Genomic DNA, 15,318 nt, shown 5'->3' on the forward strand with positions numbered 1-15,318 from the left:
TGGTATCCACCAATTTATGACTGAAAACTAAAGCCTCAGAGGTGCTGCAACCTGAAGAGGAGAGTTTGATGAGGCCTGCGGGTCTATATGCTCTATAAAAAGAAGGGAACGGATTCTCATGTCACCAACACAAACACAGCCTCTTGACAGTACCAACAAAAACAGAATGGGTGATAAAGGGCAGACTTTCACTGGAAAACAGATTTGTCAGTAATATGTAAAAAGGTAAATTCATTTCTAAAACATTCCACAGGAACCTGTCAGCTTCCCTGGCTGCAGTCTATTAGTCTGCAACATGTTGTTATGACACAGCTTAGTGTACTTTATGTCCTCTTTAATATGCGATATTTATAGTTCATGTGGGTAGCAGTGATGTTATCAAGCGCTTCAAACAGGAAATCCACAGATTACAGTAACTGCTGAGAAAGACACACAGATACTGCTCAATCAGTCACACACACTTCTGGCTGAAATCCATTTCTTTAACTGTTGTCATTAGGTTTTGGTATATAATCAATAAAATGCAAAAAATGTTTCAAGTCTGCCACCGATTTAGTGCATCAGCTGCAGGAAAGTAACCCACAACCATGAGTTGAGCCATATAAGACCAGTAAGAGTCTGTAGTAGCATGTTGTTGGCATTGTGTTATTGAGCTGCCTGATAGAAAGCAGACTATTGTTTTCTTTATTTTTTATTAGCCCGGAAGCAAAAAGGAGGAATCCAATTAGGTCCTTTATCACTTTATTGTTTGTGATCCAATAAGCTGAGTGAGCTCTGAAGAATGATGATAAACACTATTACAGAGTCTCAGTAACCTTTTTGAACCCACTTTCTCTCAGAGATCCTGCTAGTTTTTGAGAAACTGCAGAAGAGTATTTTTTAAGCTGTAGTTACAGAGAATACATACGTTAAAATGGAAATTTACTTTATGATTATTTGCACATGACATTTTCAGCTTAATGTACATTTACCATAACGTTTGGATATTGACATGTTTACCTAGTCATCAAACAAAAACAGACAAAAATAGGTGATCGATGTCGTGTAATGCAATACCAACATCCGCCGCATGGTGTCACCCACAACTTGCCGAAGAACCATATGAGACCCGCCAAACTGTGGACTCATTTGGATGCATTTCGATGCCACAGAGAGATAAATATTTTCTTTTTTCTGATGATTGGACGTTCAAATGCTACATAGACTTCCCTAATAAAAGATTGCCCAAGGATATTAATGTACATAGATTTAGAAAAAATCTCAAGAAATCTGTTTTTCCTCTGGGTGTCAGCTTTTTTTTTTTCTTGAGCTTTAGCAGAACGCAGTTCCACAGTTTTTAGATTCTGGATCGGATTAAATGTCCTCTGCGAGCAATAGAGGCTGTAGGAAGAGACCGGCTGTTCCCAGGATGCACACGAGGACAAAAACCCACAGGAAGATCCTGTCGATTACCATGGCAACGTATTTCCAGTCATCCTGAACCTGCAGCAGAATCACAGTGAAAATATTTTCTCTTTTATCGCGATGCAGCTGTTATGTCGTCAAAAGGAACCTTGTGAGAGAATTGGGTTTGAAAGTTAGAGACCGTGAAAGACTCACCTCTTTTGCTTCATTCTGCAGTCTCATGTTCTCCGCAATGTATCTGACACTCTCAATGGCCTCCCTGACCTCGGGCGACAGTGGCAACAGTGGCATTAGTCCTCCGTTTAAAGACTCGGAGCTAGAACGCTGGCTCCCACCGCTGACCTTAGCCACGCTGCCTCCTGTTAGCGCGCCCAGGCTGCCCATTCCTCCGCTCCCACCTCCAGAGTCTGCGGGCAGTTTGCTGGACCTCTGGTACCAGCAGCAGTTGCATCTTCCCTCGCAACACAGAGACGTGGAGCCTTTGCTCGGATCTCCACTTAAGTTATTGAGGTTGGAGAGCTCCGTGTTATTGAAAAGATACTGGCGGTTTGATATGCTGGACACCACACCGGAGGCCAATGCCTGAGGTTTATGCAACGTGGCTGAGTGGACGGCGCAGGACCTGGAATGCATGTCCTGGACGTTACCAGCCCCCGTGTCCTGCTCGGGCTCCCTTTCAGGGCGCGTCATGAACATCACCCTCGGCAGCAGTTCTAAAAACACAGCCCGAACCCAGCAGGGCATGGTGTGGGTCTTCGGCGTTCGGTAATGGACGTTCAACACAAAAACCGTGATGACAATTGAGAGGGTGACGAAGATCATGGTAAAGAGGAGGTACTCCCCGATCAGGGGGATGACCAGGGAGGTGGAGGGGATGGTCTCGGTGATGACAAGGAGGAAGACAGTTAAAGACAGCAGGACGGAGATGCAGAGAGTGACCTTCTCGCCACAGTCCGACGGGAGGTAAAAGACAAGCACAGTGAGGAAGGAGATTAGGAGGCAGGGGATGATCAGGTTGATAGTGTAGAAAAGTGGCAGGCGGCGGATGTACAGAGAGTAGGTGATATCCGTGTAGATTTCCTCGCAGCAGTTGTACTTGATGTCGTGTTTGTAGCCCGGGGCATCAATTATCAACCAATCGCCGGTCTCCCAGAAGTCCTTCAAATTCATGGTGGAGCCAATCAACACCAGGTCGATTTTGGCCTTGTCGTAGGTCCAGGAGCCGAACTTCATGGTGCAGTTCTGGTAGTCGAAGGGGAAGTAGGTGACGTCGATCTTGCAGGAGCTCTTGAATATCGCCGGAGGGATCCAGGTGACGTCGCCATTGTAACGGAGCAGCGCCTTTGTTTTGTCATCGACCTGGAAATCTCCAACTGCGCTGTAGAGAGGAAGGCAGAGAGAGGGCTGAGCTTCTGATGGAGACAGAAAAATCTATTCAAAACTGCCTTTTTCAAAAAGATTCGCAATGCAATTGTAACAGTAACGATAGATGCAGGTAGCTAGCTTTACAAAAGCACCAACATCGATGTTAAACCTGGTTTTAAAACCTGATTGTTACTCACTTGTTGTAGAGCACAATGTCAGGCTTCCAAATCCTGCTCGACGGCACCCGGATATATTCAACACCTCCGTATTCTTTTGGATTCCATCTTAGTTTGTAGTCATTCCAGATCTTAAAAAAAAGGCAATACTTTTAAGGCAAATTATTAGACGTAGAGCAATGCCAGAATAAAATTACAGTGAAGAAAATCTTCATAATAGAGCCAAAGACTTTTTTAATTTAATTTAGGTATAATATTTACCCATTTCCCAATAAAAATCAAGCCAAAGTAACAAGTGGGTAACAGAGTAAGACTCTACTGTGGTAGCTATGCTAACAGCAGAAGCCTGTGTCAAATAATGAGACCGTATCATAAATTTTCGAGTGGCCAAAGTCTTACACTTAAAATAAGTGTAACAGTGCTTTGCTCTGAGCACTAAAGATTAGCGTTCAGCCCTTTGGCGCTCGACTTTGACACAGATTTACTCAGCGTTTGTAATATGGGACCTGGAGACCTGCCCCACTTTGTTTGATTCAGGTTCGGTTCAGCGCACTCTGCACTGTGGCAGCAGAGACACCATGTGGGAGTAACAGAACCATCAAGTGGTTCCGCATGTCTGACCGATGAGCTCTGTCCTCCTTCAAGATTGTAATGAAATCAGACAGAGGTCAGACCGGTTTCATACCCTCGAAGCTCCCATCAGATACTGTGGCGATGTCAAAATGAATACAATATTGCCCTCTAATCATTCCCAGACAGATAAACTCCATGAAATCTTTATTATCAAGATTTGATTTACTTTTGGATAAGGGCCGTAAATGGGTCGATCTTGTAAAATACTCCTTTTTGTGAATAATGGAACTCGTCAGTCATATCCTGGAAGATCAGATGGAGGCTTATATCTATGATATTGAGGCACGTTAGAACACTCACACACACACACACACACACACACACACACACACACACACACACACACACTCACATACCAGAAAACTTACATGTCTCAGCCACAGATTTGTCTCCATGATCTGATTGACTTCATCCTGAGAACAGAGAAGAACTGTCAGTCAGCACTCACACCCAGAGAGAGCCCCCCCCCTTCCCCCAACACACACACACACACACACACACACAACAATGCGAAGGGCAGTGCAGGGAGAGAACACATCACAGATAATCAGTCAACGCACCGCTGAGGACTGTGTGTTTTAGAAAGGAACACCTGAGTCCTCTGCGCCTGCGGAAGAGCACACGTGACAGCAGCACGGCCTTAACTTTTCCTTTAACAGCTCACTGGCAAAGAGGGGGGGAAAGAGAGGTGGGAGAGGGGCCAAAACGGAGGGGGTTGGATTGTGTGTGTCGGAGCGTGCATGAGCAGATCTCATGACTCGGCGCACAGTATTAAACATTCGTGTTGAGTATCTTATGGAGGAACCCCTGCACAACCCCGTTGGATGCTAAGCTAACAGACTACAGACCTGTATAATGTTCCGCTCTGCACAATTTGGACCTGAACCAGCAGTAAATGCTCAGACTTCAGCGTAGCTGGACAGATTTTGGCCCCAAAACAGAGTTGTTCATTCAGGTTCTGTGGGAATTTTAAGTTCTGTCCAACGTTGGACAACAACTTTGTGTTGTTGTTCGCTGCTGATTTTCACCTCCCTGCTCAGACGTCCTCGGGCTCCGCCTGCAACATGATCGACGACGGTTCCATGACGGCTGACTCAGCCGATGAGCCACTGACAGCCTAAATGAGCTCATGTTGCACAGCTGTAATTGGTACAGGCTGACCAATTGCATCTGGATTAGCAGCACCCGCTGTCATCCATCAGCGCTGCCAGCTCGGAGCTCCAATTTTCTTATTTGTATGATCTAGAAAGATATTTTAGCCTCCCCACAACTCACAAAATGTAATGTATTTACCAGAGACATTCTGTATTAAATGATGTTTTTCATGAGGATGCACCCAGGACCCGATGCCCTGAATAAAGTCAAGCGAAACCTGTCTTGGTTTATTTATATTTTTAGATTAAACCGGAGAAAAAGTAAGTAATAAAACATTCGTGTCTGGGGGGTTTGAGGAGTGCCTACATATATTCGTCAGCTCCACAGTTCAGATCTCACCATAGATGGTAAAACAGAAAGAAACAAGAGGAACTGCGTTGTATTTTATTAATATATATTAATGGGTGGCTACAGTTGATGGTAAATCGGTGCAGAACCAAGTCTGAGCAAACCTCAGACAGAAAAATGAGCGAAGTGCAAAACTCTGCACTCGCTATATTCTGCTTCTCTCGTTGCATAATTGACCAAGAAAGATTTTTTTTTCCATAATTTAGTTGTTCTTTTTAAGGCAGATGTGATTCCAAGTACAGTTTTATTAACATAAGCAGTGTGGAAGGGCTGACCTTTCTCTCCGTCAACATTAGCAGAGCTAATAATACTGTATGTTTTGTCAAGGTTGTCCAACAGCAGCCTTTTTACTTAATTAGTAGCAGGCGGTCAGACCTTGTCTGCAACTGAGACCTTGTCTGTCTGAAGGGATAGTTCGTCTGCCCCCCCCCCCCCCCCCCCCCCCCCCCCAGCAGCTCTTGCGAATTGCAATGATTGACTCTGCCTAAAGTGAGGGATGCTCAGACAGCTGACAACTCCAATCTGATCCGGGCGGCACAGATAGCGACCCTACACCCCCAGCCCAGGGCTATCTCACGGCATTTTAGTGATCCTGAAACTTTTCTGCTCAAACCCTGAGGCCTTATTTTTTTATTTTTGGTTTCAGCAGAACAAGCCGCGACGGTCCACTTACCACTTTGACCAGCTGTGACATGGACACCTCGAACTGCACGATGACCGGGTCGGTCACGTTCTCCACCGGCCGTATGTACTGGTTGTAGTTGGAGAAGATGACAGAGAAGAGTTTGTGCTCTGCCTCTGAGCAGCAGCCTCCTGAGCAGGAGCAGAGGAACACACGGCTCAACCTGCATCGATGCTTCAAACTCACATTTAAGGATATTTTACACCTCGGATCATCTTGTGGCTTCAGTGGGACTAAAACTGAGGCGAAACCTGGAGCGAAACTTTATGTTTCTGTTTGAAATGGTTACATTCCTCCTTTAGATTTCACTATTTTTAAGCAACAAGGACTCACCGGGTAGAAGAAACAGGAGCGAACATGCGCACAAAACGAAGTAGAAGCGGACTTTCATCTCGTTTGGAGTTGAGCGTCGTCGTGGCTCCGCTGCGCAGACCGGAGGAGAAAGTGTGGAGGGCGAAGGCGCGTCCGCGTCTGTGGAGCGACGCGGAGACACTGAGGCTGCGCGCTGCCGACACACGCAGCTCGTCCGTGTTCAAGCTGCAAAAGAAGCGCACAGATGTGGCTGAAATTCCGCTTGGCTTCAAAATCTGGCAGTCATTGGATATTAAATGCTTTCTAGGATTCTAAGCACTTTGCACATGATGTCATTCAAAAGATTGCCGCACGTTTGCGCGCTTTTCTTAAGCTTAATCATTTTTTATTTATATAGCGTCTTTTACAATCAAAATGTACAATCTATTGCAACAAACATTTTCGAAATTGGATTTAGTTCTTTTGTTTTGAGACAGTTTGATGCTGTTCAAATACTAAATATCCTTCAGTTCGTTAAACTGACCTATGAATCCGGCAAAAGGCCTGTGATTGATGTATTGATTATAATGACTTATATTGATTTAAAATGCTGTGTGTATAATTGCATTAATGAACCCATTCTAACTTTACCCACTTTAGCTGGATGACTGGAACTGTACATTCATTTGTTATATAAAATCTCCTTATGGGATAGAATACTGTGTGAAAACACACACACACACACACACACACACACACACACACACACACACACACACACAGAGAGACATCTATAGACTAGTGACAGAAAGCTGAAAGGTGCAAGAAAACCAGCCAATGCTACTGATATAGCAGCTGATCGGCTTCCCTTCATTTGAATAAATGTCTCACAGAAGAACTCACAGTCTGCAGAATCTCTAATGAGACCATTCAGCACCGAGTAAGTGAACACTGGGAGTGTGTGTGTGTGTGTATGTGCGTGTGTGTGTGGGTGGGTGGGTGAAAGTTGAGTTCAGAAAGTGTTTGTTTAGAGGAGCATAGTCACCTGCATCTGACATGCAAATAAGAGTCTAAAAGCTCCAGCTATGTCATAGATTATGAGAGAATATCTGTAGCCAATATGCAGGACTGGATGATGAAGTGTTCTATCTTTAGCTAATGAACTGGCTCTGAAGACCAACATTATCATAAAAAATAGATTAAGTAAGCACTTTGGCATGCCTCTGACAATTTTAAAACATGGTCTTTCGTGCAACTTCTGACACAGAGAGGACACTCGTTCACCTTTATTATTCACACATTAAACACACGTCATGTCTCACTTCTCGACATCGCGATTAAAGATGAATCACAAGCAAGCAGAGCGGACAAACATCTGACAGCAGAGATGTTTTCTCATCTCTGTGGCAGGAATACGTCCACATCTACATTCAGCTCCAACGCTGTCCTTCTTAATCTGCTTTTAACCTTCCCAGCTATACTTACTGAGTCGACGCATGCTTTTTAAACACAACAGTCTTGGAGTTTGGCCTTAGAAAGACCTGGAAATATCTTATCACACCTCCCTATGTGGTTCATCTAGTTAAGCACAATCACTACATGAGCTGAACTCCTCGGGTATGTAGATGTTGCTGGTCATATACGAGGCATATCTGAGCTGGGCTGCTGGATGGGAGTGATGGGATTCTGGAAGACGGGCTGGAGAAATAAGCCCAGGGTGCCCACCACACACACAATCACAAAGATCCACAGGAACATGCGGTCCACCACCATGGCCACATACTTCCAGTCCTCAATCACCTGGGGGGAAAAACACACACAAATGTTGCTCTTCAGGTGTTTTCATCACAACAAGCAAGTGTCATTTCTCCTGGAGACAAGAGCAGTGCGGTGATTTGATGCTGCCATGACTGTTTGGAACCACCTGGGGGCAGAATGTGCATCACTGACAACTGACAAGACTCTTCAAATCACTGACATACTGTATTATTGTGTAGTTTTGTTTTGTCTATGTAGTTTGTCTGCTGTCAGTGTGACAGTAAACCCATTTATTTCACATTTCCTCTGTTTATTCCAGTGATCCAGGTTCAGCTATATGTACATATTATATATATTTTTTATTTTTTACTGAAAACTGATAAGTCCTTATCAGGTCTGATCCATTTAACCGAGGCCTCAGTGAAACGAGCCATTGACCCTTTCACCCCATTTTCAGCGTTGTCCTTGTCCCGTTTAGGAAAAGGGTCATTTCTCATTCCCTGCAGCCTCCTCGCATTGATTTGCCAGAAAAACGATTGATCACCAAAGTCTCCCTTCAATTTTCCAGGTCACAGCCGCTACATAAGGTTAGTGGTATTCCCCTTACGGACCGACAGTAAATATTTTCCCATCAATTTGATCTTGTTTATTGGACCAGAGCAGGTGGCGGTGAAAGACACCTCAAATTAAAATATAAAAAGCTTAAAATTGTGAGCAAACCCACCACGAAGGTTACCTACATGGACAGATTTCAGTTCATGTCTTAAAATATGCTTTTATTAACGTTACATTTCTTTCTGTGAAGGTAATTGTCATAAATTACCATAAAGACTGTGAGCAGGTCTTAGTTGACTAGCTTCAGCCTCACTGCTAAATCACTCCACATCATAAATCTGGTGCCTTTAAGCATATGCGTGATGTATGAATCCTACATTGAATAGGACAAAATGTGCATACATACACTCTGATCATCGTCGTCTTCCATCATGTGCTCAGCCACAAATCGCACCCCGCTCAGCGCCTCCTGGACATCAGCAGCCCAGTCCGCACCGCTGCTCTGCTGGAGGTTCTGGGTGATATTCAAACCACCGGGAAGGTAAGTGGTCGGGCGCAGGTCACCTTTTCCATAGCCGCAACTTAGAGAAGGAGCTACATTTTTCTGGCCGGGGGTGGAGAAGACAGAGCCAGGAGACAGCAGGGCAGAAGACAACATTGTGATACTTGACTTGGGTTGGCAACCCAAGCCCAAAATGTCCCTTTTTGCTCGCTGACACCTCTGGCTCTGAAGCCTCTGGCGTGCAGAGTTGTTCTGAGGGCGCCTTATGAACAGTAAGGATGGTAGTTTGACAAGAAATATCAGTTTGACCCAGGAGGGCATGGTGTGCGTGCTGGGGGAGCGGTGGTGGACGTTCAGCACGCACACACTGGTGATGATGGAGAAGGTCACCAGCACCATGGTGAACATCAGGTATTTTCCAATGAGAGGCACATCCAGTGAGGTAGGAGGAACGATCTTTGAGATCAAAAGCAAGAAGACGGTGAGAGCCAGGAGGACGGAGATGCAGAGGGTCATCTTCTCCCCGCAGTCTGAAGGCAGGTAGAAGACCAGGATGGCCAGAGAGGTGATCAAAATACATGGAATGATGAGGTTTATCGTGTAGAAGAGGGGCTTCCTCTTGATGATGAAGTCATAGGTCAGGTCCACGTAGGTGGGATCTAGGGGGTTGACAGTCCGTCTGCCTGGCAGTGCTAAGATGTCCCACTCACCACTGGGGGTAAAATCGTCCATGCTAGCTGCATCAGTCTTCAGAACCAGGTCAATTTCTGTGCGGTCATACGTCCACGAGCGGAACTTTAAAGTGCAGTTCTGCTGGTCGAAGGGAAAATGCTTCACTTCGATCTTGCAGGCACTTTTGTAGATGGCTGGAGGAAGCCAGTTGATGCTGCCGTTGAAAAGAACGATGGCGTTGGTGAAGACGGTGACCTCATAGGTCCCATCGGCGCTAAGAGGAGGAAAAAGAGGAAATAACCAAATGATTCCGCACGATATTTGTGCCATTAGAAATCTACTTTCAGATGGCCTCTGTCTTTAATGTTAACACAACGCAAAGGCTGCAGACTGATTTTCAGCCTGGCAAAGCCGGTATAAAAGTGGTGCATATGAGTCAGGTAGTAATAAGCAACCAAGACAAACGTCAACCAGATCGTGATTAGTTAATAGTCCCACTTCAGGCGACACCTCACAGCTGCTTACTTGTTGTACAGGACAATATCTGGGAGCCAGATGAGTCTGGAGGGAATACGTAGCTTGTTGATGCCTTCATACTTTGCTGGGTCCCATGATAATCTGTAATCCACCCAGTGCTGCAGAGACAGAGGGGCAGAGATAGCATCGGGCCTGTTTTCCATTACGCTTCACACAACCAGCTAATTCATAATTGCACGCTTCATTATTGAGCAGAATGTGTTTGGAGCTCAGTTAGAGAAGTGCTTCATTCCACATTGATTGGAGAAAGATACAGTTTAATTCAAGTTCAACTGAAAGGACATTTAAAAGTGTATGAACGCGAGCTTCAGGCCACCGACCTGCATCAGCCAGAGGTTGGTCGTCATTATCTGCTCTCTTTCGTTCTGGAAGTGAAACAGCAAAACACAAATGGCACATTTTGCAGTTTTTATATAAACTGATAGAACAAATTAAGACATATTCTTTAAAAAACAGGAAACAATGTAAGAATTAGACAAAGGAGACCAGTGAATTGGTACTGATCCAAGCCCATACTCCACCCTTGCAGCTGAAGTCTGAATAAGGGCGTAGCCTCCACTATAAATCAGCGGAGGACTCCCCTCACTTTGGAAAAAGCAGCTTTATGGCCTCTTTTAATCCACTCGTGCTGAAGCTTCAATCTGGATCTGACAGAGATCACAGCTGAGCTGCTCTCAGAGCTACAGCCGTGTCTCTGCACAGCCTTTTATTTTGAGTTAACCTCTGCCTCAAGCTGCTCTCCCCCTCTTCTGCTGCCCTCTGTTAGCCCTCAATGCGACAATTTCATGCGGGACCAACGACTTTTGACTTCTCACCACGCTGATGAGCTGAGCCAGAGACACTTGTAGCTTCACCGGGACTCTCTCGGTCCTGTTGGAGGCAGGCCGGATCAGCGGGTTGTAGCGATTCTTCCCAAGTAACCAGTTCATGAGACGCTCCTCGGAATCGGCACACCTGCAACCTGACGGCACACCGTGGTAAATCAATGAGTTTAAGGACAAGACTGTCATTAGTCCTGTATAAGAACACATAATAGAAGCATTGTCCTTTGTTTGTGGAGTCCTCAAGGTTAGATTAATAAAAAAAATGTTTTTAAAGCTTTTAAGCATAATTTAGTTGTTAAAATACATTAACTCCCAGTCATATACACGAAGTCAGGAAATCACCTGACTTCCCCACAACCCTAACGACCCTTAATGCCACCGCCTTTAGATAATGGCGCACTATTTTTCCTTTGGTACTGAATATATGGTATTATAACGACATTACGCTGGGTTATAAGCAGACAGGGGCGAGGAGCCTGATTAACTTAGTGGACATGATGTTGCGCAGTTGATGTACAGCTGCACTCTGGTGCGGGTGCAACGTTCTGCTGTTTATGCATGTGCATTCATGAAATATTCATATCTGGACAAAATCCATGACTCTTTCCAAAACACTTGGGGCGCATTGGCAAAATGGTTATTAGTTATTCAAAAAATCCTTGAGGAGAGTTTTGAAATCAGTCTATAGAGGGCAACTATTTTGATTGTAATTCTGCTGTATCCTGAAGCCGGATCACTGAGGATGTGCCTCAATGGGCCTTGAACAGCAACAGCCAGCTTCCTCCCCTGCGTCCTTGATAAATGGCGCCCACGTCAGCGGTGCAGACAGGGCAGATTGGAACTGATGATCGGTGCTCCTCATCTGGAGCAGAGCGGATACATGTAGTAGCATCTCTTCCATTTCCTTAACATGCAGCAGGTTATTAATGTCCCCGTCGTCATCGGGAAGAGCTGAATCGACGCACTTGGGAGAGACGGGCCAATGAGGTGAGACTGTTCCTGATGGGAACAGTGAAGAAGAATTGCCGCTATGTCAATAATCTACAGATGCATTTTTACGGCTGCACAAGTGCAGAGATTCATCATGTGGCCTTTGTGATGGGTGAAGTGATGCACACGTTCATCACAAGGAATCGTGTGTCTTTATGGGCCCTTCAGAGCTTCGGTCATTCCCCCTCGGGGGAAAGTAAAGACAACCGCTAAAGGAGCCAAAGCAGATAAGCTGCATCTGTAAGAGAAACCGTGTCAGTGCTGTTGTTGGAGGAAAGGTCAGCCAGCAAACAGTGAGAAAAACATGATGGCACCAAAAGGTAAAACAGTTCTAGATCTATAGTCAAGATTATGGAAGATAAAACTATTTTTTTCCTTATTGAAAATCTTGATATACTGATATAACCACAAGTATTTTCACCAAACAGTTCCATCCCGGGCCATCCATGACGGTATCTGAGCAAAGGGACAAGTTTAGGGAGTGTTTCGGGATGAGTGATGGTGATTTTTAATTAGATTAGCATCTGTGTTACTTTAATAAACGTTTTGTTTGCAAACTGTCTCAGACTGGTCCTGATCTTTTAATAAGTTGAATTTCCGATGAACAACAGACTTAAAGGTTTTCATACTTTGAATATGCAGAGCAAGATTTTTGTTTTTATTCATTTTATTTGTCTAATTTTTACCTGGTACGCTGAAACGCATTTGTGGATTAAAATGTGCCTTTTGGGAAAATAAAATCCGACATGAACTCTAAATGATATGTGCCATTTATCCAAATCAAACGGGGCTAACAGGGACTAAAAAAATGACATTAGTAGATCGACAGCAAAGAGAAAAGTACTTACAGTGGACCACAGAGAGGAAATAAGCGACGATGCAGAGAGTCCGACCCATTTTTTCGGCAGCATCTGATCTGCTGGAGTCCCCGGTCACGAATCCTCAAAGCTGCGGCGTTCAGCGCTTTTCTTCCTGGTCATGCCTGGCTCTAATTACGCGTTACACACACACATACCTGCGCTGATCGCTGAAATAGTTCGTTTACTCCGATAAAAAGATCATGAGCTCCAACGCGCTGTTAATTCAAGAGTTTCCCCAATGAGAGTTGAGCGTCAACGCGTCTTTGCGCAGCCGCCTGTCCCGGAGCGCTGCGTCCCGAACAGGTCCGGCACGTCCCGTCCGCGATCAACTGATAAAAATCATTATCACTTTTAAAGCTAATGTACAAACTATAGGTTTCATTGTAGACAATGATGACACTCGAAGCTGAGAAAGGTTCATTCATTACCAAACACACTTGGGAAATGGTGAGAAGTGAGAAGAGAGGCTGTAGACACGCCTGGGTACGACCTTTCCCTGAACTCCACACCCCGTAAAGAATGGCAAATGAATCTGTCAGCTCAAGGTTACGATGGAAAAATATTAGCATTCAGTTTTCCCTCGCCTGTTGTACAAACTCAAAGGAAATATTTCACGTAATTACTTTAAAATGGCAAGTCAGACGCCCCCCCAGCTTGTGTCAAAGTTGGTAATAAAAGTCCCAGATGCTGGCTGTGGCTGCACAGGTGCACGGACCCAGTTCTCTCTTCTCTAAAAGATTATTTTTTAAATAATTTGATGACTGACCTTTCTTGAGGTGGATTCACCACCTTCACACAGATGATGCGCGGACAGCAGTGAGGCTTAGAACCCTATTATGAGTCAATAACATGTCCCAGGCAGGGGCAGCCTGCTGTCGCTCACCTTATGCACTGTCAATAATTCCATTTATCACAACAGACACGTTTTCCAACCAAACATTTTCTGCTGTGCAATATGACAGTAAACTCATTTGAGTGAACAAACTAGAACCCCACTGCACATGGTCAAAGTAAACTTTAGAGCAGGTAACACATGCATATCTCTGCAGAATATAAAATCAACTCATTTATGAGCAGCTGTATATGACAGAGGCGCTGAGGAGACAACTTGATTTGTGATGAACTGATAGAAACACACTGGCAGAGGGGAACACTAATGCACTCATAAACCAGGAACTGCTGCATCCCACCAACTTTACCTATAAAACATGCCAGGGTGCTGCTAAGAAGGTCCCTCTGCACTAGAGTTGAATGGCTTTATTACAATAAGGAGAGTTCAGAAGACAAAAGGAATGTAAAAACACAACAACAACAAATCTCAAAGTGACTTGGCTGAAAATAAATAAATAAAAAATGCTTTTGTCATTTATCATCCTTCATTATTTAGTGTATTTATCATTTCTTCGGGGATAATTAAATGATTTTAAGCTGGGCCTGGAGGAAAAAAGCGTCAGTTCTGATTAATAATGAACAGATGCCTTAAATACAAGGTCGGTTTCATCAGCTGGTAAAGATGCATGTTGTGAAAACTCCATTTATGACATTTATTAGTTCACATGACTTGTTGCACAAACTGTCCAGCTTAAGCTTTCCTCATTACATTTATTTATTTTCTTATTTAGTATGAGATTTCCTCATTATAACCTTGAGAAAGACACAAATCTGAAGTCCAGCAACATTGCTAGATATTTGCAACACCAATTTTACTGTCAGATTCCCAGCCAGCTAAGATCTTATACCTTTCAGTGGACAGCCATAATAGAATACAAATAAATTTCTATTTTTAAAAAAAAAATAAAAGCCTCACTTTCATAAAAATATGTGGTCAATTTAAATCTGAAACAGGGTGAACACATGATAAAAAGTAGGGATCCTGCCAAATAAAACAGATGGATAATGGGTCCACAAAAGAAGCTGCCTCAATAAAGTGTCTTCAGTAAATCCTCACTATCAGGTATATATAACCTCTGACAACATTAAAAGTATTTTTTTTATGATTTGTTGCTCTTTTATGTTTCCTTTCCTTTTGAAAAGGATGTTCTCTGCCACTGCATCCTCCTATTAGACTTGGGAATTTTCCTCATGCAATTTAAATAAATACATCAAAGTTGCTATGCTAAATTTAATAACACGGATGACAGTTTGATTTTGGACGCGCCAACGTGTTGGCAGACATTTAGAGTCGAGAGTGACCCGGTGAGAAGGAACGGCTCATCAAAGAATTGCTGCTGCTGCAGTACCCAGCTGGGCCGCTGCAGTCCCTCCGTATGGGGGATATATATCATGCAGGCAGTTCATTACCTGGAGTGCTTGGCTTTGGTACCAGAATCACAGCCTCCTGTAAGGATATTGATCCACTGCCCCTTGCTGCCTGTGTAGTCAACCCGTCTCTTTGGCTCATGCAAGAGGGTGGAGTGTCAATGATCAGAGGAGGCATCGGAGACATTTGGTTTGCATAAATTTAGCTTTCTTTAATTGTGGGTGTCATGGTGACATGGACAGCCTCGAAGTTCCTGGAACTGATAATGACACTTATCGGTTATCATATTTAAAACAGTAAAATCCA

At 44.2% G+C, this 15,318-nt stretch overlaps 2 protein-coding genes across 2 annotated transcripts; both read right to left on the minus strand.

Annotated features, from left to right (window-relative positions):
- Positions 1 to 734: 734 nt before the first annotated feature.
- chrna3 (cholinergic receptor, nicotinic, alpha 3) lies at positions 735 to 6,259 on the minus strand. The gene is made up of 6 exons (XM_029846787.1): positions 6,097 to 6,259; positions 5,755 to 5,894; positions 3,947 to 3,991; positions 2,967 to 3,076; positions 1,600 to 2,782; positions 735 to 1,482 (listed from the first exon to the last, which is right to left on the minus strand). Exons 1-6 carry the CDS (start codon positions 6,152 to 6,154, stop codon positions 1,354 to 1,356), a joined length of 1,665 nt encoding a protein of 554 aa, XP_029702647.1. The 5' UTR covers positions 6,155 to 6,259; the 3' UTR covers positions 735 to 1,353.
- Positions 6,260 to 7,315: 1,056 nt separating this feature from the next.
- On the minus strand, positions 7,316 to 13,271 carry LOC115246535 (neuronal acetylcholine receptor subunit beta-4-like). Its single transcript, XM_029846782.1, has 6 exons — positions 12,741 to 13,271; positions 10,894 to 11,039; positions 10,399 to 10,443; positions 10,067 to 10,176; positions 8,774 to 9,815; positions 7,316 to 7,854 (listed from the first exon to the last, which is right to left on the minus strand). The coding sequence occupies exons 1-6, from the start codon at positions 12,787 to 12,789 to the stop codon at positions 7,690 to 7,692; spliced, it is 1,557 nt and encodes a 518-aa protein (XP_029702642.1). The 5' UTR covers positions 12,790 to 13,271; the 3' UTR covers positions 7,316 to 7,689.
- Between the last annotated feature and the right edge of the window lie 2,047 nt (positions 13,272 to 15,318).

Source organism: Takifugu rubripes, chromosome 13, assembly GCF_901000725.2.
Source record: "Takifugu rubripes chromosome 13, fTakRub1.2, whole genome shotgun sequence".
Taxonomy (NCBI): Eukaryota; Metazoa; Chordata; class Actinopteri; order Tetraodontiformes; family Tetraodontidae; genus Takifugu; species Takifugu rubripes.